The sequence below is a fragment of the Semicossyphus pulcher genome, unplaced genomic scaffold (genome assembly GCF_022749685.1).
Source record: "Semicossyphus pulcher isolate SPU_LCO1_2020_fin unplaced genomic scaffold, fSemPul1.0.p SCAF_14, whole genome shotgun sequence".
NCBI classification, from domain to species: Eukaryota; Metazoa; Chordata; class Actinopteri; order Labriformes; family Labridae; genus Semicossyphus; species Semicossyphus pulcher.
Window position 1 is genome coordinate 16,943,293 of NW_027211648.1, and position 25,879 is coordinate 16,969,171.

Sequence of the window (25,879 nt, forward strand, 5' to 3'; positions counted from 1 at the left end):
AACAAGGGATTACTGGTCTGTCATTAGCTCAGTTACCGACCAACACGGAAATCTCTTAAATGTTATTTAATGCAGAGACGGTGTAACTCATCAGCCTCTCCCCTCCCTCATATGTTCCTGCATGGTGTCAGAGCGCTAAATGCTACGCTAACAGAGGTCAACTCTTTGGCAGCTCACAAAACTAGACGACCGGCCGTCAGTGTTGCCGGAAGCTGATTTTCTCAAAGCTGCTGTCGTCCGTCCACATGGTGTCCAACACTGGGGCAATCCTTGGCATTGTATGCACTATATGTATGTACACAATATATACTGTATATGTTTCAGGACTGCAATAATAGCTGCCTTTAAGGACCATACTAGTGTGTAGAAATGTTTTGCTTTTTAAAGCACGCATACAGTAAAAGATTTTTACATGAAGCCATTGGTACCTACATGATCCCAGTGAGCCCCGCTGATTGAAACCAGAGAAAACGATACACACCTTTACACACAAGCATGTTCAAGGCATAGGTTGTATAAAAGTAGCCACCCAAGAGAGACAGGAAATATGCGGAGAAGAGAGTGGGGAACGACATGCAGCAAAGGGCCGAGGGGGGGCCTGTGGCCGCTGTGTTGGACTTTAGCCTAGGAATATGCCCATTGGGCTAAACCAGCGGCCCATCAATCTTATTCTAAATGGAACCATAATTTACAAAATGAACATCATGCTGTTATGAAGAAGACTTAAAACTAGTGATTGAGTCCATAAACTCAATAGGAAAATGTTGGCTGAGGTAATAAATGAACTGAGAAGTAGGTTAATGCAACCAGTTTATGCACCCCCTGCTGGCCATTAGAAAGAATGCAGGTTTAAGGCACTTCTGCATTCTCCACTGTTTTATATATAGTCTGTGGTGCGATCCATATATATTTTGTAATACTGCAAAACATGTACGTGTTACCTAAATTGTTGAAGACTAGTGACTAAAGAGACTTTATTTATATGAAAATCTTTTATAGCTAAAAGATCATTCTCATCTGCAGCCAGCTGGCAGTCCACATTATACATACAGTACAGTCACAGAACAGGGGGGTTGTGGCTCAGTGGTAGAGTCGGTCGGTTCGATCCCTGACTGCTACAGTCACATGTCGAAGTGTCCTTGGGCAAGACGCTGAACCCCAAATTGTATGAATGTGCATAGATACTGATTGGAGACTGGCGCTTAGGTCATCGCCATCAGTGTGTGAGGAAGGGTGAACGTGACATGTAGTGTAAAAGCGCTTTGAGTGATTGGAAGACTAGAAAAAAGCTATATAAGTACAGTCCATTTACCATTTTACCATTGAACAGCACTAGACAAGTCTCGAGCACATGAACACATGAACCAGAAAAAAACTTAGCGTTAAACAAATCCTCTCTTCAGTGTTCCCCCTTCTGATTACCTGGATGATTTTTGCCATCAGGCATGTACATATAATGTAAAGAGTACAACCTGTCATGAAGATAATGCTGTTTCTGTGTGTGCATGTGCATGCTATGTTAACATCTGAGCTGTAACAGACTAATCAAAACACAAACTACCGTATAATAAGCTGGGAGGGGTTGCGTGAGAAGGAGAGCGCTGCCAGCAGCCTGGGTCCTCGTCGTAGAGGTTGTGTTTTCCTCAGCCTGCTAGTGAGTGGATTACCGGGACTAAATCTCCTGGATGCTCTGAGTGCTATAATCGCTGAGCGAGCACAGGGCCAGGGAGCAGATGTCACATGGTCCGCAGGGTGAAGGCAGGGGAATTATGTGGGACAATTGCTGGATTGCCTTGGCATCAGGAACCCAGAAGGGAGGGAATGAGGAGTGGAGGAGGAGGAGGAGGAGGGGGAAGACTGAGGATTCAGTGAGGACTGGAGGAAGGGGGGGTTGGGTGAGGTGGTGTGGTTGCGGTTTCTGTGCCACGTTGGTGGAGGAAGAGTTCAAGGGGGAATTACTACGAGAGGCAGCAGGTCAAGCTGGATTGACATGAGGGAGTGATCAGTGAGTTGTAACACCATGGAGGAATACAGTAGGCTAAACCTCCTGTCAGCATCAAACCCATTAAAGAGCGCCTCAAAGAGTCACGTCCGGCACGATCCAGCTTCTTCTCTTTTTCTGGGTCCCTGAAGTCCCTGTTATTTCCTAATGGCCGTGCAACTCAACCAACACTACTACATATCCCAAAGGAAGGCTTGGCGAAGACACCCTGCATGAACTCATCAAAGATTTATGAACGCCACTCTTCTGTGAAAAAGAACTGATAGAGATAGGCCTTGAGAGTGAAGCGTGCACAGCTGCGGCTTGTACAGCGGAGGGTCTTTTTAAAGCTGAATGGGGAGCTGAGCAGAAGAGTCCCCAAAGAAAGACAACACTTCTCCTCTCTGCAGAGCAGATTCATACAAATGTGAGGGAAGAGACTGTGAGCCATTGCCTGTCCTACTTATGTAGAGTGCCTAATAACCATGAATAAAGTGAATTTGCATACGTCTATTTTAAGATTTTGATATGGTCTTGGCAATAAAGCAGAGAAGTCAGGAAGGAAAGGGGCATGGAGCCGAGGGAATCTGAAAACTTCCACACAAAAAAAAGATAATCTGTTCTCAGATATTATTCAAATGCTGCAGCTCTGAGCCGGCTGTAATCTACAGGATATAAAGTGACCAGGAGGTGGGGTTACCTTGATATGTTTGACTCCACAGCTTACAAGCTTGCTCGGCTGGTACAAATCCCATGATATGTCGAATATCTGTCGGGACACAAACACACAAAACACAAAAACCACAACATTATATGTGCAGAATTCAGCATATTGATCTTTTATGTGTCGGGTTATCGCTGCAATGTTAAATGAGAAGTCTGAACATATTACAAAAGGACAAAATGAGGAGAGAAAAGTTAATGTGTGTGTTGGTAGCGGCTGTGTTAGAAAATGTGTGGGCTGAAATTAGAAAACAACAGCTGCCTGTGTTTCATCTTTTTAAAATTCCTTTTTATTAGCCGCACAGCGTCTCAGACGGGCCCTGGAAAGCCCACAATCAATCAGGCCTAACTTGTTTATGTCCTCTTTGGGCTCACACTCCGTCCTGCCTTTATAGCTAATTGAGGCGGTCGATACTGAGCTCATGAAGGAGACGGGGGAAGGAAGAAAGCGTTCACCCTGTCTGTGTGACCTGGAGCGGCTGCCAGAACCTTCCCTCTCCTCCAGTCCCACACACAGATTGTGTTTTTAGAGTCCAAACCCACGGACACCAGACACTGCAAAGAGAGGAAAGACATCATCACATCACAGACTGAACACACTCTGTTGCACTAATCACTGCAATTCAAGCTTAGCCACCTCCACTGTAGCATTAAAAGCCACGATAGAAGGGCTAAGGACGGCTACAGAGCAGAACAGACAGTAGTCCGGCCGCTGCCGCTTCCAGTGAGCATGTTTGAGTGCTTTTGCTGGAGGAGCCACCTATATCTGGCTGAGTGAGTAGGCAGCAGCAGCAGCAGCAGCGGAGCAGAATAAAAGAGAGAGGCTCATATGGAAATCCTTCAACACTCTGCAGCTTGCTTTACATGGTGGAGGATGTCCTCTTTGATCCACAGCTGAATCAACGTTTGGCTATGGATAAAAGTCTCTGGTGAGGCGTTTCCAATGTTTTAACTTGGATTAGCAAACAGGGTAAGATGACGAAATTAATTGAAACCACGGGGATGAGAGGGTTGAAAAGGGCATCCGTATTTTTAAAGTCAAGCAAATTAGCCAAGCTAGCAATGTGGCTCTTGGGATGTTGGTGTGTCGTTTGGTCCCAACTTTAAAGAGGGGGTATTATGCTCTTTTAAAATGTAAGACATAAACTGTATATCATGTCCAGAGTAAATTTGGGTGAAGTTTCAAATCTGTAGGTAAAAGTATGTTGGAGTAATCCCCAGGCTTCTCAGCTCAGTCTGCAGGCGGCTGTGAACGCCAGGTTTCACACAGTTTTTTCTACACGCGGCACTTTGTGACGTCACAAAGTGCAGCCTCAGAAGGCTTCAGAGAGCTGGCCAATCAGAAGAAAGTGGGTTTGTAGGGACAGGGTTTCTTAAAGGGACAGAGCTGAGTGAGTCGTTTCAGGCAGAGGCTGTATAAGGGCCTGCACAGAGCACCAGTGTGAGGAAAATAAGGAGTTTTTTTTAACTGTAAATGATGCTAAGCTAGTCCATAGGTATCACAGAGTGAAATATGAAGCTTGAAATTACCATAATACCCCCCTTTAAGATCTCTTAATTTTCAAATGCATACAAATGAAATTGCAAATGTTTATGGTTCCCAGATGATGAATCCTGTTGTCTTTGGTTGTCCATGTCTTTACCTCTAGGGATAAATATGTTTTTGGCCAATGTGGATTGCCATGAAATTTTGTGCACACATTCATCTTCCTCTCAGGATCAAACGTAACATATTTGGTGATCGTCAACCTTTCATTTAGCGCAATCATTGGGTCAAAAGTTTGCCCAATACTTTAGTTTATGAGCCAATACCTGCAAAACTTTAAAGCTAATTACCAAATGTTAGCATGCTAACAGGCTAAACTGTGGTAAACATCGACTTCTAAACTTTGTCAGCGTTGTTTAAAGGGCCAGTTCGCTGATTTTCAATGTCCGATAATGCTATTATGGGGAGCTAACGGCATTATGGTAAGAACAAAAATGCAATTTCACTCTGTGCCTTTGGAGGACGCTATCCGCTTCTCCAATGGGCCCTGGAAAACCTCCCCCGGACTACTTAAAACACGTCATCTGGTGGAGGCCAGGGAGTTTGCTAAACCACACTTCCTCAATCTAGGACGCCCGCCTCATTCAAAATCGTCAGGTTGGAAATGTAGAGTGCAGACCTGATTTTTTAGACGATCCACCGGTATATTCTTGTCATATTTCGGATTCTGCAATGCTGCAGCAATCAATGTCCTTGACTGGAAAGTGGTAGTATTTCATTTTAGCGTCTCTCCCTGGGCCATAACTTTCAGAGGGAGGGGCGCAATGCATGCTGGGTGTTGTAGGAATGTAGACAGGGTGAAACCACAAGCTGTTTGTACAACTTTCTCTACAGCTATGGCGCCAATTTCAAATATTATTGCTTCTATCGATTAAAGAGAACACCAGCTTTGACAGACGGTGGCTTTTTCCAGGGGCGAATTGCTCCTTTAAGCTTCATCGTTAGTACTGTCATTGCATACGTCTTAACATGCCGACATTAGCATTCAGCCCAAGCGCCGCTGTGCCTAAGATCAGGTGTAAAGAGCTGCTAGTAAGGCTGTAGACTCCTGCTAAGCACTTCTTATTATAAATGCTAATTTATCCCACTGTGAAAAGTTTGCATTAATTAGATATGACAGCCAAGAAGTCAAAATAAAAGGAGACCTTTAACTAACTCTTTTCGAGGGTTAATACAAGTTTCAGAAATATTCTGTGCAATCATGTGTACTAACACGTTTTTAATGAAGACATTTTTTAATTTAGCCTCAACCAGGTGATAATGTGGCACATGGCTGAAATATTTAGACAACAAGAAAAACATCTCTTTTTAACATTCTACTAATATATGGACAAGGTAAAGGCACAAGGGATACCTCTGGATCGTCCGGAGTTCAGCTCCGACTTCCTCTGATCCAGGAATAGGACAGTTTTAGAGTAAATAGAGCCGCTAAACTGAGAAGCGAAGGAGCCTCCTCTGGCTTAAACCACTGTCACATTCCATCTAAATCCCCAGCTCTCTACCCGAGCAGGAAAATAGCACGGGGTCATCCTCCTGTCTCTTACTGCAAAATACAGGAGGTATGACTCCACTCTTGGAGCTCCTACGGGAGGAAGAGAGAGGCGTGCTAAGATAAAAAACCTAGTGAGGGTTCCGCACAGTATCGATTTTTATAGTCCAAATCAACATTAGGTGGAGGCTGCAGTGTGTAAATATTAACTGGTGGCAAGTCTGCAGAGAGCAGGCTCCAGAGATAACATGAGGTTCACCAGCGAGTTACCTGGATATTCCAGTGATTAACAATTAATGTTTATATGTTGCAGGGTCCCACTGATGTCAGCATCAAGGTCCCGCTGATGCTAACTTTTCTCGCCTTAACACGACCAGGTCCTGTTAAGCTCTGTCATGCACAGTACCAAACATTGCATCTGACTGCTTTCCTGTAAAATCTACCAAGTAGAGCATGTCTGGGTGCAGCTGTCCAGCTAACACTGCTGGAGTAATCACAGATGTGTCATTCAGAAACTCAGCCGGGCAGGCGGGCTGGAAAAGCCAGCCTGCAGCTCTGAGTGCCTCCAACTGAACATTTCAGGATACACTTTCAGCTTTGTCTGTGCTCCTTTCTACAAAAACCCAAACTATTGATATATAAAAGTTCGCTACAATTCAAACAATGCTAAGGAAAAGTCAATTTCCCAGGATATTCCAGTTATTGTGCCACAACTGTACCTGTCCCTCCAGGTCGAAGGCCAAACAGGCAACACCGTGTGAGTGCACGTCTTTGAGGATGGACACCGTCTGCACGGTGTAGGAGTCCCAAACACAGATATAAGGCTCCTTGCCCACCTGTCCTGTAGCCACCAACACACGCTCCGGATGCAGAGCTAAACTGTACAGGGAGAGAGAGAGAGAGAGAGAGAGAGAGAGAGAGAGAGAGAGAGAGAGATAAACATCTGGTTAGCATGGCCATTTTGTGTGCTTGTCTGCGTGTTTGTGTGTGTGCCGGGAGCAAGCGAGGGATTCACCCTCCCAGCAGAAACCACTGGGATGAGATGAACATGTTAAGTCTGTGATGGGTCTGAATACGGAGGCAGAGAGGCAGCTTGATGAGGTGACATGGTTCAATTAACTCAGTAATGCTCAAATACACACACACACACACACGGCCCAGCTTCATGCATGCCTACAGGGTGTTTTCAGAGTATAACAGGCAGTTTTTTTCTCCATTTCTGTCAATTCTTTCAGCATCCATAGAACGATCCTCTGCCTCTTTCACCTTTTCTAATTCATCTGGGGTTTCCTCGCATCAGCAGGCATATGTTTGTAACGCTGTTACATAATCCCCCCCCCCTCCACTCGTACCTCCCCCCACCTACGAGCATTCCCACTCTACAGCTGAGCAACAGCCCGCTGTAGAGAGCTGTCACTCCCTCCCCCTGCTCCGCCCCTCCTTTCAGCAGCCGCCAGTCACGTTCCAGGCAGGCCTGAGTGATTCACTGGGCAATTCTTCCTCTTGCCTTGTCCTGGCCTATATATTTCATGCTGCGACGGAGCTCCCTCCATTATAATCAGGCTGCCTGTTTTGCCAACTGCTCTCCAGAATTTTTAATCCTGGCTTGTTTTCAGACAGCAGGCCGGGCAGCTTCAAATCCTGCCGAGTTCGACCAGCTCACGACAGAACGAGTCTTCCTCTCTCACGTTCTGAAAGGTCTCTTTCTGTCTTCGTCCTCTCTGTCTGACTTGTGACGACTCATCTGCAACCTTAACAAGCTGTCAGCACAGTCCTGACAAAGCTTCAGCGTTGACTCAGACAGCTGAGGTGGGTTAGAAGTGACAGCCCTGATCTTTGTCCTCCTCCAACCCTCTCTCCTTGCTCTCTCACATCACCTCCTCTTCGTCCACCTTCTTTATCGAACCTTTCTCCAACGTGGCACAATTTCTCATCTTATTTTTTATGAATTATATAATCAGAGCCAAGCAGCTAAAAATAGCTATCAAAGGAGGTGATTAGATGACTTTGAGATGCAGCGAACAAAGCAGAGAAAACTGCAGGTGTGGTTCACGGCAAATCTGTCAGGGTCGCTGCTGAAATATGAACATTGATGGTTTAATCGCCAACAGCTATGGAGTCAATCTGAGGTCAGAAGTATTTGCAGGACACTCAGCTTTTACTTTCACTTGAGTTATGTTTGTACATTTTCAATATGCATGACATATAATGCAATGCAGTCTTTAAGCCAGCTACAAGATCCGTGTTTCACTCATGTTCCTGTCAGCTGAAGAGCTTGCTAAATGCCACCACTAATGACTTAGCCTGCAGTGCATCTCCACAGTTCTCCTGTTTGAGATGGGCTACGGCTGTTGGATGCGGCTGTCTCCCATCTGCCAAGTCCTGTAGTACAAAACTAGCTAAATACTGCAGCAATTAAACAGCCTGTTTTCATGTAGATACGAGGAGAATAAACAGCCCGAGGACTTGATTTCTCACGGTGCATATGCAAACATGCAGCACAGGAAGAGACGGTGGTCAAATAAGCCACATCGAATAGACGCATCTTTAATCACTCCTGCGTGAAACGACTTCAACACAAGTCAGGCGAGCTATTTTTGACCCATGAATGCAGACAGTTACATATGGGAAGGAATAACGATCAACCCTCGTGATATGATGAGATCTCAAAGCAACTTTGAATCACATTCCCACGCAGCGCTTTCCTTTGTTTGATCTACCTACTGTGGATTAAAGAGAAGCAGAGGATTAGCACATTTCAGAAGGCCTGTACAGTACGGGATATTTCCCAGGATTCCTCAAACTGTTTTTAATCCAGCCGCCCATCAAATGTCAGTCAGAACACCTGCCCTTACAGCAGGCGCTTACAGCCTAAAATAGAAAACCTGATAGAAAGTAAGCAATAGAGGATGGTGGTGCTCGGCTGTGTGAGACAGTCAAAGGGACAGAGAGAGGAAGAAAAATGGCTGAACATTTTATCATGAATCTCAGGAGGGAAAAATCATTTTTAGTCCACAAATACCTCAGAGAGAACAAAATGAGTCACTCTGTGTACTGGATCTGGTCCATGTTGTCTAACAGTATCAGTGCTTAAACGATTAATGAGCTTATTGATTAGTTGATGGACAGAAAATTCAATTATTTATGGTTAATAGGTTTAGTCATTTGTCGAGGAACACTGTGTAATGAATAGTTTTGGTGTATGATTGGGCAACTGTTGGAACCTTTAATAGGACCTTTCCCTTTTTTTCTGACATCTATTTAAAAATGACTGATTTATCATGAAAATAATTAGAACTACTACATGTAACACTGTCCTGACAGTAGAAGAGTTTCCATCTGGGATTTTTGATACAATTAATTTATGTTATTTGCAGTGTTGCAAGGGCTACTGATATTTCCCTTATAGTTATAATCTCGAAGATCTCAGTTTCATTCTCTTTGGCGACACCTATGGCGATAAACAGTAATTGCGGGAGCACACTTCCCAGATATCCAGACAGTGTTGCATGTGTGACGTCCATGGTCGGCTCCGGTTGTGACGGTTGTAACTCTTGATTTTCCTCACTGACGGTCACTTTCCTTCCTTGCCTTCATCTGAGCGTCAAATTTGTTTCTTTTTCTTTGGATTTTCACTTATTTTTTAAGTTGTATCTGTAGTCATCGATCTTTTCTTTGTTTGTTCAGCCATAGTAGATTACTGTTTACTCGCAACACTTGCAGAGACTGAAAAAGCAGTCGCTTAGCTCCGCCTACCCTCTCTGGCAGACCAACCACTGCTGGGTGATGGAAAACGCGTCACTAACTGGTCGCCACTTGTGATTTTTTTCACGAAAGTCACACCAGACACCCAGTCTGTCATACTGCAAAAGCAAAGGCTATCATCAGTGGGCCATAGGCTCAATCACCATTGTGTTACCTCATTCAGCGATAGATAGTGACTCAACAGATATTTATTTCAATGAAAATCTTCGAGATTATTACTTTAATTGATTCATCTATCGATTATCATCTAGACGATTCAATTATTTCTTCTGATTATAAAAAGTCAAAACATTGTCAAAATAAATCACAATTTCCAAAGTAGCACCTTCAAATTTTTACTCGTCTTAAATGCAAAATTGCATAAAGTAATGCTATTTACTCTGCATAAGGGGCACCTGCTCTACTGACTGAGCTAAACCAGCACCCCAAAATATCTGTCAAATAGTAACATCCTTCCATTGTCTATACCACTTATCGTGTTCAGGGTCGCCGGGGGCTGGAGCCTATCCCAGCTGTCATTGGGCGAGAGGCGGGGTTACACCCCGGACTGATCACCAGTCAATCACAGGGCTGACACACAGAGACAGACAACTTTTCACGCTCACATTCACACCTATGGGGCAATTTTAGAGTCACCAATTAACCTAACGAGCATGTCTTTGGACTGTGGGAGGAAGCCGGAGTACCCGGAGGGAAACCACGCATGCACGGGGAGAACAGGTAAATTCCATATAGAAAGGACCCCTACGTCCGAACTGGAATTCGAACCAGGAACCTTCTGGCTGTGAGGCCGTGCAGCCCTTACTATGATATGCGTGGTCAAAATTGATTTCTCTCAATCAATCCAATCAATTCATGGCCACTCTTCATGTTAGCTCTAATTATGTGTTGTTTGATTGTTGAAGAATAATTTTTCATCTTCTCATCAGCACCTCTGTTAATTACCAACATTCTGCACATACAATATGTTCATTATCAAAATTGAGCTATTTTGAAAAATGTTTAATTCCACTCCTACATGCACAATAATAATCCCAATGGCATCCCTGTCATCTGGGCTGTATCTAATTGAACGCAAGGTGAGAATAAGCGTACATCATCAGAGCAGCTTTTACCTCATCTGTGTAAAACATTTATAACCTCCCTTAAACGACACATCCGTTCAAGTTTGTGTTTCTAATTCCAGCGACAAGGATGCTGAATCATGCCATCGAGCTAAGTAACTGTACTGAACTCCTGAGGATGCTAATGGAGGAAGACAGATCTGCTCTTTAGAGACCAGGCTGCCTTCCTCTCTGAGTCCTTGCAGCTTTTCACAGTGATGAGCGGATTTAAGACCTCGGCATCGCACCGACACTCTGCACTGAATACCTGGAAATATGTTGGAAGGTAAGAAGAAGTACAACTAATAAGGTTATTAGTATGATGTGCTTTCTATACAATCATAACTTCTTACTGGAAAAACAGGTAATGTCACATTCCCACACACTCACCCTGTACACCACAGTCCTTTATTTCACATGCAATGCTTTAGCAATATTGTTTGGAGCTCAAATGCACCATATTGCATGGATATTAATCACACTTTCATGACTTTACAGAACATGGTTTGACTTTAGCTTGCACATTAATATGCAGAGTGATTTCACAGTATCTCATACTGAGTGCAGGTGCAAGACTCTTGTCTGTGTGCACCCTGCTGCTACTTCTAACAAGAAAAATACATTCGAAGTTTGAAGGAAAATATTCTTAGCCGATATGAATAGAAATGTATTCACTTTATCTCTCGAGGCTCACAGAAACAAACCTCACCTGGTATCTATAATCCATAACTCTGGCTCTGGTCCATCACAAAGTTAACATGATATGGTAATATGAGACCGCCTTTTATTTCTGTGTCTATTACAGCCTCTTTTTAATACTCACCTCTTATTAAGACATTCGACAAACAGCTCCATCAGCTCACAAAACCTGTGTTCCTTACCCTGCACCCGTCCTCATCTAAACAGGATTGTGTGTGCTGTTTCGCAACAGTCATGGGAATTCACTAGGATCACACACTCAGAGCATCCCTCGGTAATTCGGCTTATATTTTTTGTATGTGCACGTCTGTGTTCTGAATGCATCTGTGTGCATTGTTCAGCTCAGGGCGTACACGCCAGGCATGTCAGCATGATTGCAAAAAGGGGGGGATTAAGTTTGCGGTACAGAAAAAACTCCTGCAGGTTTTCAGCTGTAGCCTCGGGTTCTTTGAGTTAGAAAATAAATATGTGAGTGTGGAACAATAAACTAACATGGCTCCAGGGGAATTGTGTTTTAGCTTCAGTATACTGTCATCCTTGGTCTATTATGTTACTGCACAGTAACCTGTGAATTCACATTCCTCTAAATGACCATGAATGGAAGGCCTGACTATCCTACATCTCCGTCTGCTGCCACGGACAGCTCGGCCTTTCATTCATTTGAAAAGCAGACAGGGAAAACCAGTTGAAAGAGGCAGCAGGGCAAGATGAACCCAGGAGGGAGAAACAAAGCAGGCAATTAATTCATGAAGTAAAACACCAATTTACATGTAGCACACAGACAAAATAAAGCAGCAACCAAAATAGACCAAGGGGAAGACGGAGGAACGGAGTGGGAAACAGAAAGAGCGAGCTATCTGAGGGGGCTGCATCCATTCCACATGAGTTAGTGCAACGTGAGGAGAGCAGACCAACACTTATTCAGAGCTGAATCTGCCGAGGAGACGACGGAAATGTGTATGAGATCTGAAAAAGCACTCGTCTGAGATCTGAGATTAAAATGACCAGGACTGGGTCAACAACACTGTTATACTTTAAATATGTTCTCACAAAGTTTTATATCTATTTTAATAACCTGGGTGTAACAGGAGCCCAAATGACACCATAAGGAGTCGGATCTGACTGAATCCTTACAAATTTGCTTGCATTAGTGCGCACAGATGTACAGATGGCCCATTTGATGGATGCCAATTCATTATTTTTTTGCATATTCATTCGTTTTTCAATTTCATGCTGTATCCTTGCATCACACTTCTGTCAGTGATTCGTCCAGCTAAGTGTTTGAACTCAAGGCTCTTCACCCACAGGGCAGCCGAAGGTTAGTAAGCATCTCTATTGTCCCATTAATAATGGAGCAGGAGTCCAGCTGACTACCGACACACTATATAATGCTCGTCATCTCCAGGCCAACCCACACACACATGTCAACGCAAGCGCTGGAGCGTTGGACACGGGTTGTTTTTGTTGTGTGGCATGCTGAGGAGCAGTTAGAAAGGCAGGAGGATGGTTGCATGTGTGATGTAACACTGGTAACTCTGCTGTGTGTTATCAGGGGGAAGCAGGTGATTCAAGGTTTGTCTGACCACGCAGAGAAGGGCTTCCACAACCCACAGAAAGCTTTTCAATACAAGGGTCCATTCAAGGACATCTATGTTCAGCTGCACATCAGTATTATAAGAATGGAAAGATGAGAGATGCAGGGTGCTGGTTTGAGAAAGCTTTAGAATATGTTTAAAGGTGCCTGCGGCAAGATAGGAATGAAACCAAGAGTGCCTGCAATCTGAAAATTCACTGAAGAAAAATAAGTTCATTAATTATAAACATCTTTCAGTTTTAATTTGACTTTAAGAAAATCACCTTAAGCTCTGAACAAACAAGAATACATAGTGGAATTTTGTGGCATTTTCACCTATTTTTTAAATAAAATCACGAATTTAGATTTGATGCCTAACCCTAATGTTATAATCTAGCAGCCCTGCAACTACAATAGGTGTAATGAGTCTAATATTTAACAGAGTGAGAGACCACCCTTCAATCTGGACGGCTGGTTAAAAGCATAAGCCTGGCTTGAGTGTCCCCAAGCTCCCCTTACAAACTCCGTGGACGCTGTTAAGTAGGTGAGTGCCCCTTCAGCTCCCTATATATGCAGCTAAACAAATATCATATTACATTTCACAAGGTGACACCAGCACCTACACTGACAACAATACAGTATCAGTTCATACTCTGCCATTAGTCGGGTGCTGTCCGAGGTGCTGAAACTAACTGTTATCTGTATGTGTATGTGTTTACACTACCTGATTATGTCATCGTTGTGCCCAAGGTAAAATTTCTGCTTGTGTTCCCGGGTGTTGTACACAACTCCCACACCGGCGACAAAATAGACAATTTCCTTAGCGGCGGTGTAGTACAGGTTGTTGCGGCACTGATGTCCCCGGTATCCGTACACCCACTCCAGTCTCAGGTGGCAGTTGGGAGCAGTCCTGTCAGCCATGTCCGCACTTCCGTGTCTGTCTCTCTGTCGCTATCACGTAGGTTTTCTGAAACAGTGTCATTCACCAAAAAGGATTTATTTTAAGCCCGCGTGTCCCATTAGTTCCGTTGCATTTCCACCAGTCCAGCTCGAGCGTTAAAATGAGGCATTTTTTGAGGGTCATGTGAATTTAGCGTCTTGGTGTCTCACAGGATGAAAGTCCTCTGTCTCTGTTGGAGAAACAGGTTTCTAAGCGGCTGTTTTCATTGTGAGAATCGTCTTGTACTTCCTCAGCACCGGGCTCGCGGTCCTCTTCGACACAGGTCAAAGCTCCTGTCAAATCCTACAAAGATGGAGCTGCTCTGTTATTCTGCAAGCCCCGCCCACAAAGATGACGGAACAGCGTGTCGCCCAATCAGACCCTGTAATTCATCCTCAAGAGAAAAAAACAGGAGGGGACAACTCCGCTTGGGATAAAAAAGTTATGCTAGGCTAATAGTGCATACTGGATAACAGACTTTGTGGGTAAGATTAAAATCTCGTGTTTAGTTAAAACACTATTCTCCCAATGTATGATTTAATAAAAGTATAAGTATCCCTCATAATTAATATATTTTAATAAATTCCTACTTGGGCTACACATAAGGCTGTAGTACTGTTATGTTAAAAAAAGGCTCATATTTACTTTATATTCGTCCTTAGTGTTTTTATTAAAAAGTATCTTATTGCTTCATTGAAATCTATTCGATGGTTTTTTTTTAAGTATTCATCATACTGGAAAATGTATCATCATCATTTCAAATTCATATTTTGAGTTTTGCCCTCTTTATGTAGCTGTTTGAGGAGGGGCTGTTAGATTTAATATATTCATTGAACTCTTGTGGTTTGAAGTAGCATACACCCATAATAAAAACCCAGAGGTGTTTCACTTGGTCTTCCTAAAGAAAGGAGTACTTGGAGTACTCCTCTCGTATTATTAAAGAGTGATTTTACAATAAAATTCCCAGTTTAACCAATGGTTAATGTAACCCGGTATGGGCTGACTTTTATTCAAGTACTGTAAATAGGTACAAATTGGAGGTACTTGTACTTTTTTATGCAACTTAATGATTCTACTCCATATCTCAGAGACAAATATTTTACTTTTTACTTGTCTGACAGCTTTAGTTTGGATTTTAGTTACTTTTAAGAATACACCTTTGAACCATTGCTGTCCAGTTAAAGCATGCATCTTCGAATTTAGTGATATTGAATTTTAATTTTTCTAAACAATGAAAGTATTTTAAATGAGGCACACAGCAGTTAAATGCAACATTCGCATTAACCAGCAGCAGCTCTCATATGAATCCCAAAACATCATTTAGGTCTACTAATAAGTTAAATTGGCAGTAAACATTTTTTCTACATTCTTGAGGACGATTTTATATATTTATAACAATAAATACCAGGAACTACAGCTTACAGCTAATTTTTATAACTGTGTTTTGTCTCTAGTATTATTCTTCGTATTCATTGCTGAAAGGCAAATTAAACTGAGTCTGTTAAATCTTTGTACAATACGTTATTTTGTAATTATTCCATTTTATTTTGTATTTCATGTCATGAGCGGAAACTACGCAATGGTGGACCGCCGCCCCCTTATGCCGTTGCTAAGCGACAGAGGAAGCTTAGTTTTCGCCACCATCCCACCTCTAACAGCCTGTTAGCCGACTTTTACACCATTTATTTCCCACCAAAGTAATGGAGGTGACGATGGACCCGATGTTTCTGGCGTGGAGCTATTTCAGGAGGCGAAAGCTTCAACAATGTTCAGACATTTGCTCTAAAATACTGCAAGAAAACCCGTACGACCAGGTACTGTGGTCTAGTTAGCTGGGCTAGCCTAGCATGCTAGCGATTATCCATTAAGAAAAGCCTGTTTGTTTGCTAGCGTTAACGAAGGGAGTCTGTTTAATCCTGACTAGTCGAGCCGCTGTGGTTTATTTATAATAAGTTCAAGTAACATTTAAGTCAATCTTTGAATGTATCCTTACTGTTGCTTGAAAATATTCGTGTTCATTGCGTTGCATTTGTATTTCCCATTCCTTTTTTTCTGCACCTCGTCTTCCATTCATTTTCTACATTTATTTACATCTGTCCTCAACTCTCTTTCTCTCACACTCATTTACTGCATGCTGTCTTAAGGACTCCTCCTTGCCTATGTCAGAGGTAACTGTGGCCGCATACTGTTGTTCTTTGTCATCCTTTTTCATTCTTTTTCATGTGGATCGTTCTACACAGTTCCTGGCTGTAACACATTTACATCTGAGACCATCTATATGATTGAAACTCTATGTGTTTCGTAGGCTGCATGGAGCTTGAAAACCTGTGCTCTTACTGAGATGGTGTACATAGATGAAATTGAGGTAGACCAGGAGGGGATTGCTGAGATGATGCTGGATGAGAGCTCAATTGCTCAAGTTGCACGTAAGTTTCAACTCGTCTCAGTCACTTATGGTTATGAAAATTAATTATTAGTATAGTTTATCGATGGTAAAATTTGTTTGATTAATCAGATTTCACCATATGCTAGGACCTGGAACATCATTGAGGCTCCCTGGAACAAGTCATGGTGGAGGTCCCACTCCAGCTGTCAGGTACAATACAGTACTTGTATAATGCCATTGAATTTGTGTTTTTGATAATAATTTGAACAAAGTAAGAAATGCCTTATCTAAGTTTTCCTTTCTGAATTCTAGGCCTATGACACAATCAGGGCGTCCTATCACAGGATTTGTGAGACCCAGCACGCAGTCAGGGCGTCCTGGGACGATGGAGCAGGCCATCAAGACCCCACGCACTGCAAGCACTGCTCGTCCTGTTACTAGCGCCTCTGGCAGATTCATCCGCCTCGGAACAGTGAGTAAATATGCTTAAACTGTGTCAGTCTAAAGCGACAGAAAGACTCCATGTGAAACAAAATCAGGCTTTTTTTTCCATACAGAGGTTTTCACTGTGATGTTTATAAGTTATTACCTATGCTAGATTGTCTATCGCCAATTTCTTGAGATATAAATATTGTTAGACCAATTACATTTGTATACAGTTTAAGTGCACCTTTTTATTTTTTAATAGGCTTTATTTGGCTATAAAGAAAGCATGAAATGGTGATCATAAAAATGTTTTCCTTCTGTTTCTCCAGGCCTCAATGTTAACCAATCCAGAAGGACCATTTATAAACTTGTCCAGACTAAATCTGGCCAAGTACTCCCAACAGCCTAATTTATCCAGGGTAAGACTGAGACTGTGACTTTCAAAAATTTGCCAAGATCATTGTTTTTTTTTCACATGGCAATAACCATAATTTTCCTTCTCAGACACTGTTTGAGTACATCTTCCATCATGAAAACGATGTGAAAAATGTAAGTGTTGCTTAAATCTATATTATAAAGAACAATGGTTTACATTACATTGCGAGACTGTGTATTATTCTTAATGCAACACAAACCTCTTGTTAAGGCTTTAGATTTGGCTGCTCAAGCTACTGAGCATGCTCAGTTCAAAGACTGGTGGTGGAAAGTTCAGCTGGGGAAATGCTACTACAGGCAAGTAACTCACAGTATACACACTGAGCTCAAGATTCTAACTTTTCCTTAAGTTTTTTTTTATGTGTGCAATGATACATGTCTCTGTCCTTTGCAGGCTTGGTTTATATCGAGAAGCAGAAAAACAGTTTCGATCAGCCCTCAACCACCAAGAGGTGGTGGATACATATCTCTACCTTGCAAAGGTAGTCATAGAGACACTATGGCTTCACCTCACATTAACAACTTGTTGCACAATAGAAAATATTCTCTAAAAGTGTTTGCTTATGAGTAAAAGAGCCTTGTGTGTGCTTCCCCTTAGGTGTATCAGCGCCTAGATCAACCAATAACAGCGCTCAACCTGTTCAAACAAGGCCTGGACCACTTTCCTGGTGAGGTTACCCTTCTAACAGGAATTGCTCGTATACATGAGGTACAGTATGTCACCATGGTCCTTACTATGAAGTCCAATTAGTCCGATTTACAGATACAAGAAAACAAATGTGATGTCTATACTTTCATATTGTCATAGGAGATGAACAACATTTCATCAGCCACAGAGTACTACAAAGACGTCCTGAAGCAGGACAACACTCACGTGGAGGCTATAGCCTGCATAGGCAGCAATCACTTCTACACTGATCAGCCTGAGATTGCCTTGCGCTTCTACAGGTCAGACCAGCCTTTGTATTGTGTTGATACAGTATGTGTAATGAGAAGTTGTATCCCATCTGTGATTCAATAAGCTTCTCCCTCAACTAGACGGTTGCTACAGATGGGGGTGTATAACTGCCAGCTGTACAACAACCTGGGCCTGTGCTGCTTCTACGCGCAGCAGTACGACATGACTCTATCCTCCTTTGAGAGGGCTCTGGCTCTGGTGGCCAATGATGAAGAGCAGGCTGATGTGTGGTATAACATCGGACAAGTGGCTGTGGTGAGTTCACATCTGTAAATAAATGCTAGAATATCTGATGATCTAATAGCATTTATTCTCTTTATATGGCTGAAAGATAAAATCAATTAACTGTTGACTGTAACTTACAGGCTAACTTTAGATATATAATACAGGATGCAAAACAGTCCATGTGTTCTGTTTTACAGGGTATAGGGGACCTGACTCTGGCCTACCAGTGTTTTAAACTGGCTTTGGCTTTTAATAATGACCATGCTGAGGCCTACAACAACCTGGCTGTGCTGGAGCTGCGCAAAGGACGCATCGAACAGGTGAGGACATAAGCCTTTGTATGGCTTATGGATCATTGTTGTCCTTTAAGAGCCACTGATGTGATGCTACACAGTCTTGTTAATGAAGAACCACAATCATGATTTAAGCTTAAATATTGTAGTGCCCAAAAATATTTCTGAATAATTCACATGTAGCTGGTCACTACTGCTGTCATGCCAACACAAGCTGAATTAAACGCAGGAATAATAAAACAGGTGTGTTTCTCCAACCGGATTTATATTGAGTGGAATGCCTCAAAGGTCTGATCTGAACAATGCATTATATAACGACGGCTGTTAATCTTACCTGGCACTGAGCTAACAAGATGGCAGAAAAATCTCCTCGTGGTCGGATTTTGAAGAAGCCCCTTGTCTGTGCCTCAGACACACATCTACTGAAATCAAGAAAACAACAGATTTCTGCTGTCTCTCAAATAATGTAAATTGTGATGAAGTTGAAAATGATCTAGTTGTAAGATATAACAATTTAAATTTGAATGCTTGTCCTTTCTTCTAGTCTAAAGCCTTCCTACAGACAGCTGAATCACTGGCCCCTCACATGTATGAGCCGCACTTCAATCTCTCCATTCTCTCTGAAAAGGTAGCGCAATTGTATTCTATCATTTTGAACATGTGCAGTAGTTAAACAATGTATAATCCCCATGAATCAGTCTGCTAAAGTGATGTTTTGTGTTCAGATTGGAGACCTCCAGAGCAGCTACACTGCGGCGCAAAAGTCTGAGGACTCCTTTCCAGAGCACGTCGACACTCAGCAGCTTCTTAGGCAACTTCGGCAGCACTTTGCTGTGCTGTGAGCGGCCGGCCAGCATTCTTAAAAAGCAAGGTGTGGTCTGAATAGAAAGTTGACACAGATAGGAGAGACTGCAGTGGTAGGTAAAAGGTAAATGCTTAGAAGGCTGGCAGGTCAGACATTAACAGCAACACATGGGCATTGGTGTTGGACTGTTTATGTATAAAATGGTATGTCTATGCTAAATTACCAGTTTATTAGGAACACCTACAAATATTATAGCAGGGTGTGCTTTTACAGTCCTACTTGATGGGTTTTCAGATACAATTGTGCACACCTGTGTTTTATTTGGCTGTGGCTGGCCTCATTATGTCACTTTTTCTGGGCGTTTTTATGTGTTTTGTTTAATGATTATTATCAGTGACGAAGATTTACTGAGCAGTTTCTGTGAAGGAGGGTATTTCCTGATAAACTGGTAACCCAGTGTACAGATCTGTATAGTAGTAATAGAAACAGAATGTTTATTGTAAAGGTAAAATTGTATTTATTAAAGTAACTTACATTTTATAGGTCATTTCATAAATCTTGTGTACTTTTCGTATTTGACCCGTTCTGGCCAATTTTTAGTCTCAACAAATATTCACATGACAGTAAAAACAACAATTCAGAATATGTCAGAAGTTTCTTAAGCGGCATTAATTCTTTGTATAAACCCAAATGTAGGTATACAATAATAGCATTAACTGGCAAACCTTGGAGCCATTTCACAAATCCATCTCAGTTGATGATTGCATGGAGCATCATTCCAGGCCAAAAAGGGGTTGTCTTTGGGATACGTAGCTGCACAGTCCTCATTACCCTGGTTGTTGGGCTCTCCCGGGATCCAGTAGCTTAAACAAATTACAGAACACGTTTATAATAATTATTTCAGGTTAATATTTACTCTGTCACTTTATATTTAAACAAGGTTATTACTTATTTATATTAAAGAGTAAAGTGTGTTACCCCTCGGTCAATGTTCTTCCATTCACCCATTTCCAAATATTTTCCTCCTCCACATCTGTCAATCCGATCCAGAAACCGCTTCTGTGGGAAAAGGTTCTCGTGTCTTCAGAATTGCTAGATATCAGCTGACTTACGGCCAGCTGATAACCCCGGAAATGTAACACACACACACACACACAAAAACACACACACACACACACACACAAATAAACATCTTTTCCTGCTCAGGAATTAAAAAAGGCGAAAATAGCACAAATGTAGTTGCAGATTTTATCCGGTAATATCAACACGTTTACTAAACGTTGGGTCTTACGTGTTTCTCTCTGCTGTCTATCACTGCCAAGTCGCCTCCTTGATCCGTGCAGAACCTTCTGGCATCAGGCCAGCTTCTGACCGATAAAGTGCTTGAGAAAGCGATGTAATAGCACATTGAGCTTATGAAAGTCCATCCTGCTAAACAGCGTTTGCAGCCCTCCTCTGTTGCAAAAAAATAGAGGAAAAATTATGTGTTTTTGGTTGGGTCACAATAATTTTATAACTTCAAACATAAAATTATCAGTAGTCAAAGTATCAAAGAGGTATCAGGAGAACAATAAACAAAGCTCTCACTGATCATCGGCAGGTGGGATTTCAACGTTGCAATTTCCAACTGAATTTTTTCAGCCTCCTTTTTGTAGGCTTTGCATCTTCTCTCCAGGTGTTCAGCCTCCCATTTGGTAAGTCGCTGCTCAGACATTATTCTCTCCAACTCTGTCTTGGCCTCATCCCTACTTTGGATCGCTTTGCTGTAAGACACATGCAGTTTGGCCAACTCACTGTTGATGTTCGTTATTGCATGGAGCCCATCAGTAAGATTGTAATCTGTGAGTGGTAAAAAAGTAGTGTTACTTCAGCAAGTTTAAGTTTTAGTTTAAGTGTCTAGAACTTCAGTTTACATCTATACATTTTTATTCTTTCACTCTGTTTTTGCCTTTAGTGATAGGACAGTGAAGATATGACAGGAAATGTGGGGCAGAGAGAGTGGAGAGGACATGCAACAAATGAGCTGAGGTCAGGGTCGTAGCCAATGCTGTGAGGACTTTGCCTCTGTACATATTTGGCTCCTGCTCTACCAACTGAGCTAAACCGATGCCCCATGGTTTCACTCTTGACAGTCAAATGTAATCAGAGTGCATATATCATTTTGACTTTTTAAATATTCTATAAGATTTTTCATAAACCTGCCTTTACTGTTTAATTTATTTTGTATAATTTGGGGGCAGTGGAAACTTTAAATTTGGTACCTTGTGAATGTGGCGTAATCTCATGACCTTCTAATACCTCAATATTTTCACAATATTGTAAATCTGTTGCGTAATTATAGATGAACAGTGACTTACAGTGGACTCCCAGGCCAATATCGACTGCTAGAAGAACAACAGCGAGCACTGCCAGGCTTACTGCGAGCAGTTTGTGATGCCTTAAACTGGATTCAGGTCCCACCATGGACATAGACACTACACAGAGAAGCGGTGGATCAAGAGCCACAAACTGTGTCACAATATTGTAACACAACATTATGTTATTATTATTCTCTCTTTGTTTACTTACCTTGTTGCTTCTCTTGGTTTGAGTAGAGAGTGTGCTCGTCTGTGCTGAGTTCCTCTTCACTAATCAGTTTGTTAAATCTGCCATCAAAAGTGCCACCTGATTTTTCTCTGTCCTCCATTTTGACTGCAAAGACGAGGGCAGTGTGGCGTGTTTGTCCGAGATTATGTGTCAGGACATTGCCCTGTGTGTAAGAGTGTGTGTAACATTACAAACACAAAATCAAGATCATTTGTTAAATATTTACAGGGTGCAGAGGAAATACCTTGGATAAATCAAAACCATTCAAGAAGACTTTAGTTCCTCCATATTTGTTCGTCATGTTTTTCCCAAAAGTATAGAAATTAACAGTAAGTGGTACCAATCAGTTGGATGCTTACAGTGTTTCCATCTCAGTCACATTAACCCAGACCCATGTTCCCTTTGCCGCCATGTCAGTGAGGCCGATCCAGTATTCTTTCTCCCCACAATCACCACTGCCTTTCTCCAACCAGATTTATGTTGGGTGGAATGGCTCAAAAGTCTGATCTGAACACTGCATCATACTACGACGGCTGTTTACCTAACCTGGCACTGAGCTAACAAGATGGCAGAAAAATGTCCTCGTGGTCTGATATTGAAGAAGCCCGTCTGTGCCTCTACTAAGACACAGCGTTTGCAGCCCTCCTCTGTTGCAAAAAAATAGAGGAAAAATTATGTGTTTTTGGTTGGGTCACAATAATTTTATAACTTCAAACATAAAATTATCAGTAGTCAAAGTATCAAAGAGGTATCAGGAGAACAAAAAACAAAGCTCTCACTGATCATCGGCAGGTGGGATTTCAACGTTACAATTTCCAACTGAATTTTTTCAGCCTCCTTTTTGTAGGCTTTGCATCTTCTCTCCAGGTGTTCAGCCTCCCATTTGGTAAGTCGCTGCTCAGACATTATTCTCTCCAACTCTGTCTTGGCCTCATCCCTACTTTGGATCACTTTGTTGTAAGACGCATGCAGTTTGGCCAACTCACTGTCGATGTTCGTTATTGCATGGAGCCCATCAGTAAGATTGTAATCTGTGAGTGGTAAAAAAGTAGTGTTACTTCAGCAAGTTTAAGTTTTTTTTTAAGTGTCTAGAACTTCAGTTTACATCTATACATTTTTATTCTTTCACTCTGTTTTTGCCTTTAGTGATAGGACAGTGAAGATATGACAGGAAATGTGGGGCTGTCTTCCATTTTGACTGCAAAGACGAGGGCAGTGTGACGTGTTTGTCCAAAAGAGATTATGTGTCAGGACATTGCCCTGTGTGTGTAAAAGTGTGTGTAACATTACAAACACAAAATCAAGATCATTTGTTAAATATTTATAGGGTGCAGAGGCCATTTAAAGAGCAGTTTCAATTTCTGATGACAAAATAAAGTCCATATTAACTCAAACATTCAAGCATGATACGACACTTGTATGGATGTCACTTTTTTATTAAGTCAAGCAGGATTCTGTAAAATGAACACTTGGCAAATACATGTTCTTCTATCTACAACTACTCTAAACTAACACTTCACAGAGAGTGTAGTTATATTAACTCATATACTATAATAATAATAATCACATAAAACATGGATGTTAATGAATTGAGCTGCAGTTTGTTTATTGAAAGGATTTCACACGGATGCAAATAATTCGTCCAGTTATTGTGATTTCTTTTCAAGAACTTTTGTGTCTAGCTTGGTTGCTTCTCACATATCCAGTTATATTGATGATCATTGCAGTTTCCATTGTACCACATCCTGGTGGTATCAGCAAAGTAAAAGAAAGCAGCACAGTCCCCACTCTGAGGTCCATCACTCTTAGGCTGTCCACTTCTCCAGTACCTTGGATAAATCAAAACCATTTAAGAAGACTTTAGTTCCTCCACATTTGTTCGTCATGTTTTCCCCAAAAGTATAGAAATTAACAATACCAATGTCAATCAACCAGTGGTACCAATATGTAGGATGCTTACAGTGTTTCCGTCTCAGTCACATTGTTAACCCAGACCCATGTTCCCTTTGCCACCACGTCAGTGAGGCCGATCCAATATCCTTTCTTCCACCAATCACTACTGCCACTCTGAGTTGGAAGGTTTTCAGATATGAGTCTCTGTAAGAAAGCAGACACACAAGTTTATAACTAAATTGCTATTTTCCAAGTTAGAGTATGTACTATATGATCAAATAGACTTTAATGGCTTTGAAACACTTTTTTTCTCATTTCGACTTGGATTAAGGTATTTTCTGTTGTACTGTATTCCAAGCTCCAGTCAGAACACAGCAATATTGGAATTAAATTCTGACTAGATTTGAGGGGTGTTTTTTTGTTTCCAGGTGAACCTGAATCGCGATCTTAACATGGTGGAGGGGTTTGCGTGTCCCTGTGAACCTGAGAGCTGTGTTTTCCAGGGCACTATCCCCTGGTAGGGTCTCCTAAGGCAAATTGGTCCCAGGGGAGGAACCAGAGTAAGAGCGGTTCACCCCTCCATGAATCACCACTTTAACGTGGTGGAGGGGTTTACGTGTCCCTGTGAACCTGGGAGCTGTGTTGTCCGGGCCACTAGCCCCTGGTAGGGTCTCCCAAGGCAAATTGGTCCCAGGGGAGGAACCAGAGTAAGAGTGGTTCAAAAGCCCATATGAAAAGGCAAACACGGGATACAGCTACCTCGCCCGAATTAGGGAGACCGGGGCTACCCCCTGGAGCCAGACATGGGGGGATGCTCGATGGCAAGGGCCTGGTGGCCGGGCTTTCGCCCATGTGGCCTGGCTGGGCTCTGCCCGAAGGAGTAATGTGGACGCCTTGTGGGCCCACCACCTGCAGGGATAGGCAGGTCGAGGGTCGAGTGCGTTGTAAACCTGGCAGCAGGCAAAGGCGGGGGCCTTAGCGTGCTGATCGAGTTCATAGGTCCAGGGGAAGCCTCATCTAAAACCTCCGTGGCAGAGGTCACTGAGGTAGTCAAGAAGCTCCTCAGTGGCAAGGCGCCTGGTGTAGATGAGATTCGCCCTGAGATGCTAGAGGCTCTGGACATTGTTTCTGCTGTCTTGGCTGACACGCCTCTTCAATGTTGCGTGGAGGTCTGGGATGGTACCTACGATTGGCAGACCGGGGTGGTGGTTCCCATTTTTAAAAAGGGGGACCGGAGGGTATGCCCCAATTATCGGGGTTTAACACTTCTCAGCCTCCCGGGTAAAGTTTATTCCAGAGTGCTGGAAAGGAGACTCCAGCTGATGGTCGAACCTCAGTTACAGGAGGAACAATGCAGATTCCAACCTGGGCATGGAACAGTGGATCAGCTCTTTACCCTTGCAGGGCTGCTTGGGGGGGCATTGGGGGGAGTTTGCCCATCCAGTCTACATGTGTTTTGTGGACTTGGAAGAAGAAGAAGGTTTACAATCGTGTCCCCCGGGGGGTCCTGGGGGGGTACTGTGGGAGTATGGGGTACCTGGGCCGTTGCTATGAACCATCCGGTCTCTGTATAACCAAAGTGAGAGCTGTGTCCGCATCCTCAGTACAAAGTCAGAAACATTCCCAGTGCATGTTGGCCTCCGCCAGGGTTTTCCCTTGTCACAGATTCTGTTTGTGATTTTCATGGACAGGATCTCAAGGTGCAGCTGGGGGGAGGAGGGTTTCCAGTTTGGGGACCTCAGAATTTCATCTCTGCTTTTTGTGGATGCTGTTGCCCTTTTGGCCTCATCAAACTGGGATCTCCAACAGGCATTGGGGCGGTTTGCAGCCGAGTGTGAAGCGGTTGGGAAGAGTCAGTGCCTCCAAGTCTGAGGCCATGGTTCTCTGCCTGAAAAATGGTGGATTGCCCCCTCTGAGTGGGGAGTGAGTCAAGTCAAGTGAAGGAGTTTAAGAATCTCGGGGTCTTGTTCACGAGTGAGGGAAAAATGGATTGTGAGATTGACAGGCGTATCGGTGCAGCATCAGCAGTAATGTATGCATTGTACCGGACCGT

General features: G+C 42.7%; 2 protein-coding genes across 2 annotated transcripts in view; one reads left to right on the forward strand and one right to left on the reverse strand.

Annotated features, from left to right (window-relative positions):
- Window positions 1-14,103, reverse strand: part of eml5 (EMAP like 5) — a 38,463-nt gene extending 24,360 nt beyond the window's left edge. The window contains exons 1-4 of the mRNA XM_069661285.1: window positions 13,604-14,103; window positions 6,459-6,618; window positions 3,161-3,259; window positions 2,682-2,750 (exon numbers count right to left, since the gene is read on the reverse strand). Coding sequence (XP_069517386.1) covers window positions 2,682-2,750; window positions 3,161-3,259; window positions 6,459-6,618; window positions 13,604-13,800 — 525 coding nt within the window. The 5' untranslated portion in view covers window positions 13,801-14,103. The remainder of the gene's footprint in view (window positions 1-2,681; window positions 2,751-3,160; window positions 3,260-6,458; window positions 6,619-13,603) is intronic.
- A 1,428-nt stretch (window positions 14,104-15,531) lies between these two features.
- ttc8 (tetratricopeptide repeat domain 8) lies at window positions 15,532-20,242 on the forward strand. Its single transcript, XM_069661751.1, has 14 exons — window positions 15,532-15,633; window positions 16,125-16,245; window positions 16,352-16,415; window positions 16,518-16,677; window positions 16,961-17,050; window positions 17,136-17,180; window positions 17,278-17,363; window positions 17,461-17,548; window positions 17,665-17,775; window positions 17,875-18,014; window positions 18,105-18,279; window positions 18,447-18,569; window positions 19,087-19,170; window positions 19,268-20,242. The coding sequence occupies exons 1-14, from the start codon at window positions 15,532-15,534 to the stop codon at window positions 19,382-19,384; spliced, it is 1,506 nt and encodes a 501-aa protein (XP_069517852.1). The 3' UTR covers window positions 19,385-20,242.
- Window positions 20,243-25,879: the final 5,637 nt, after the last annotated feature.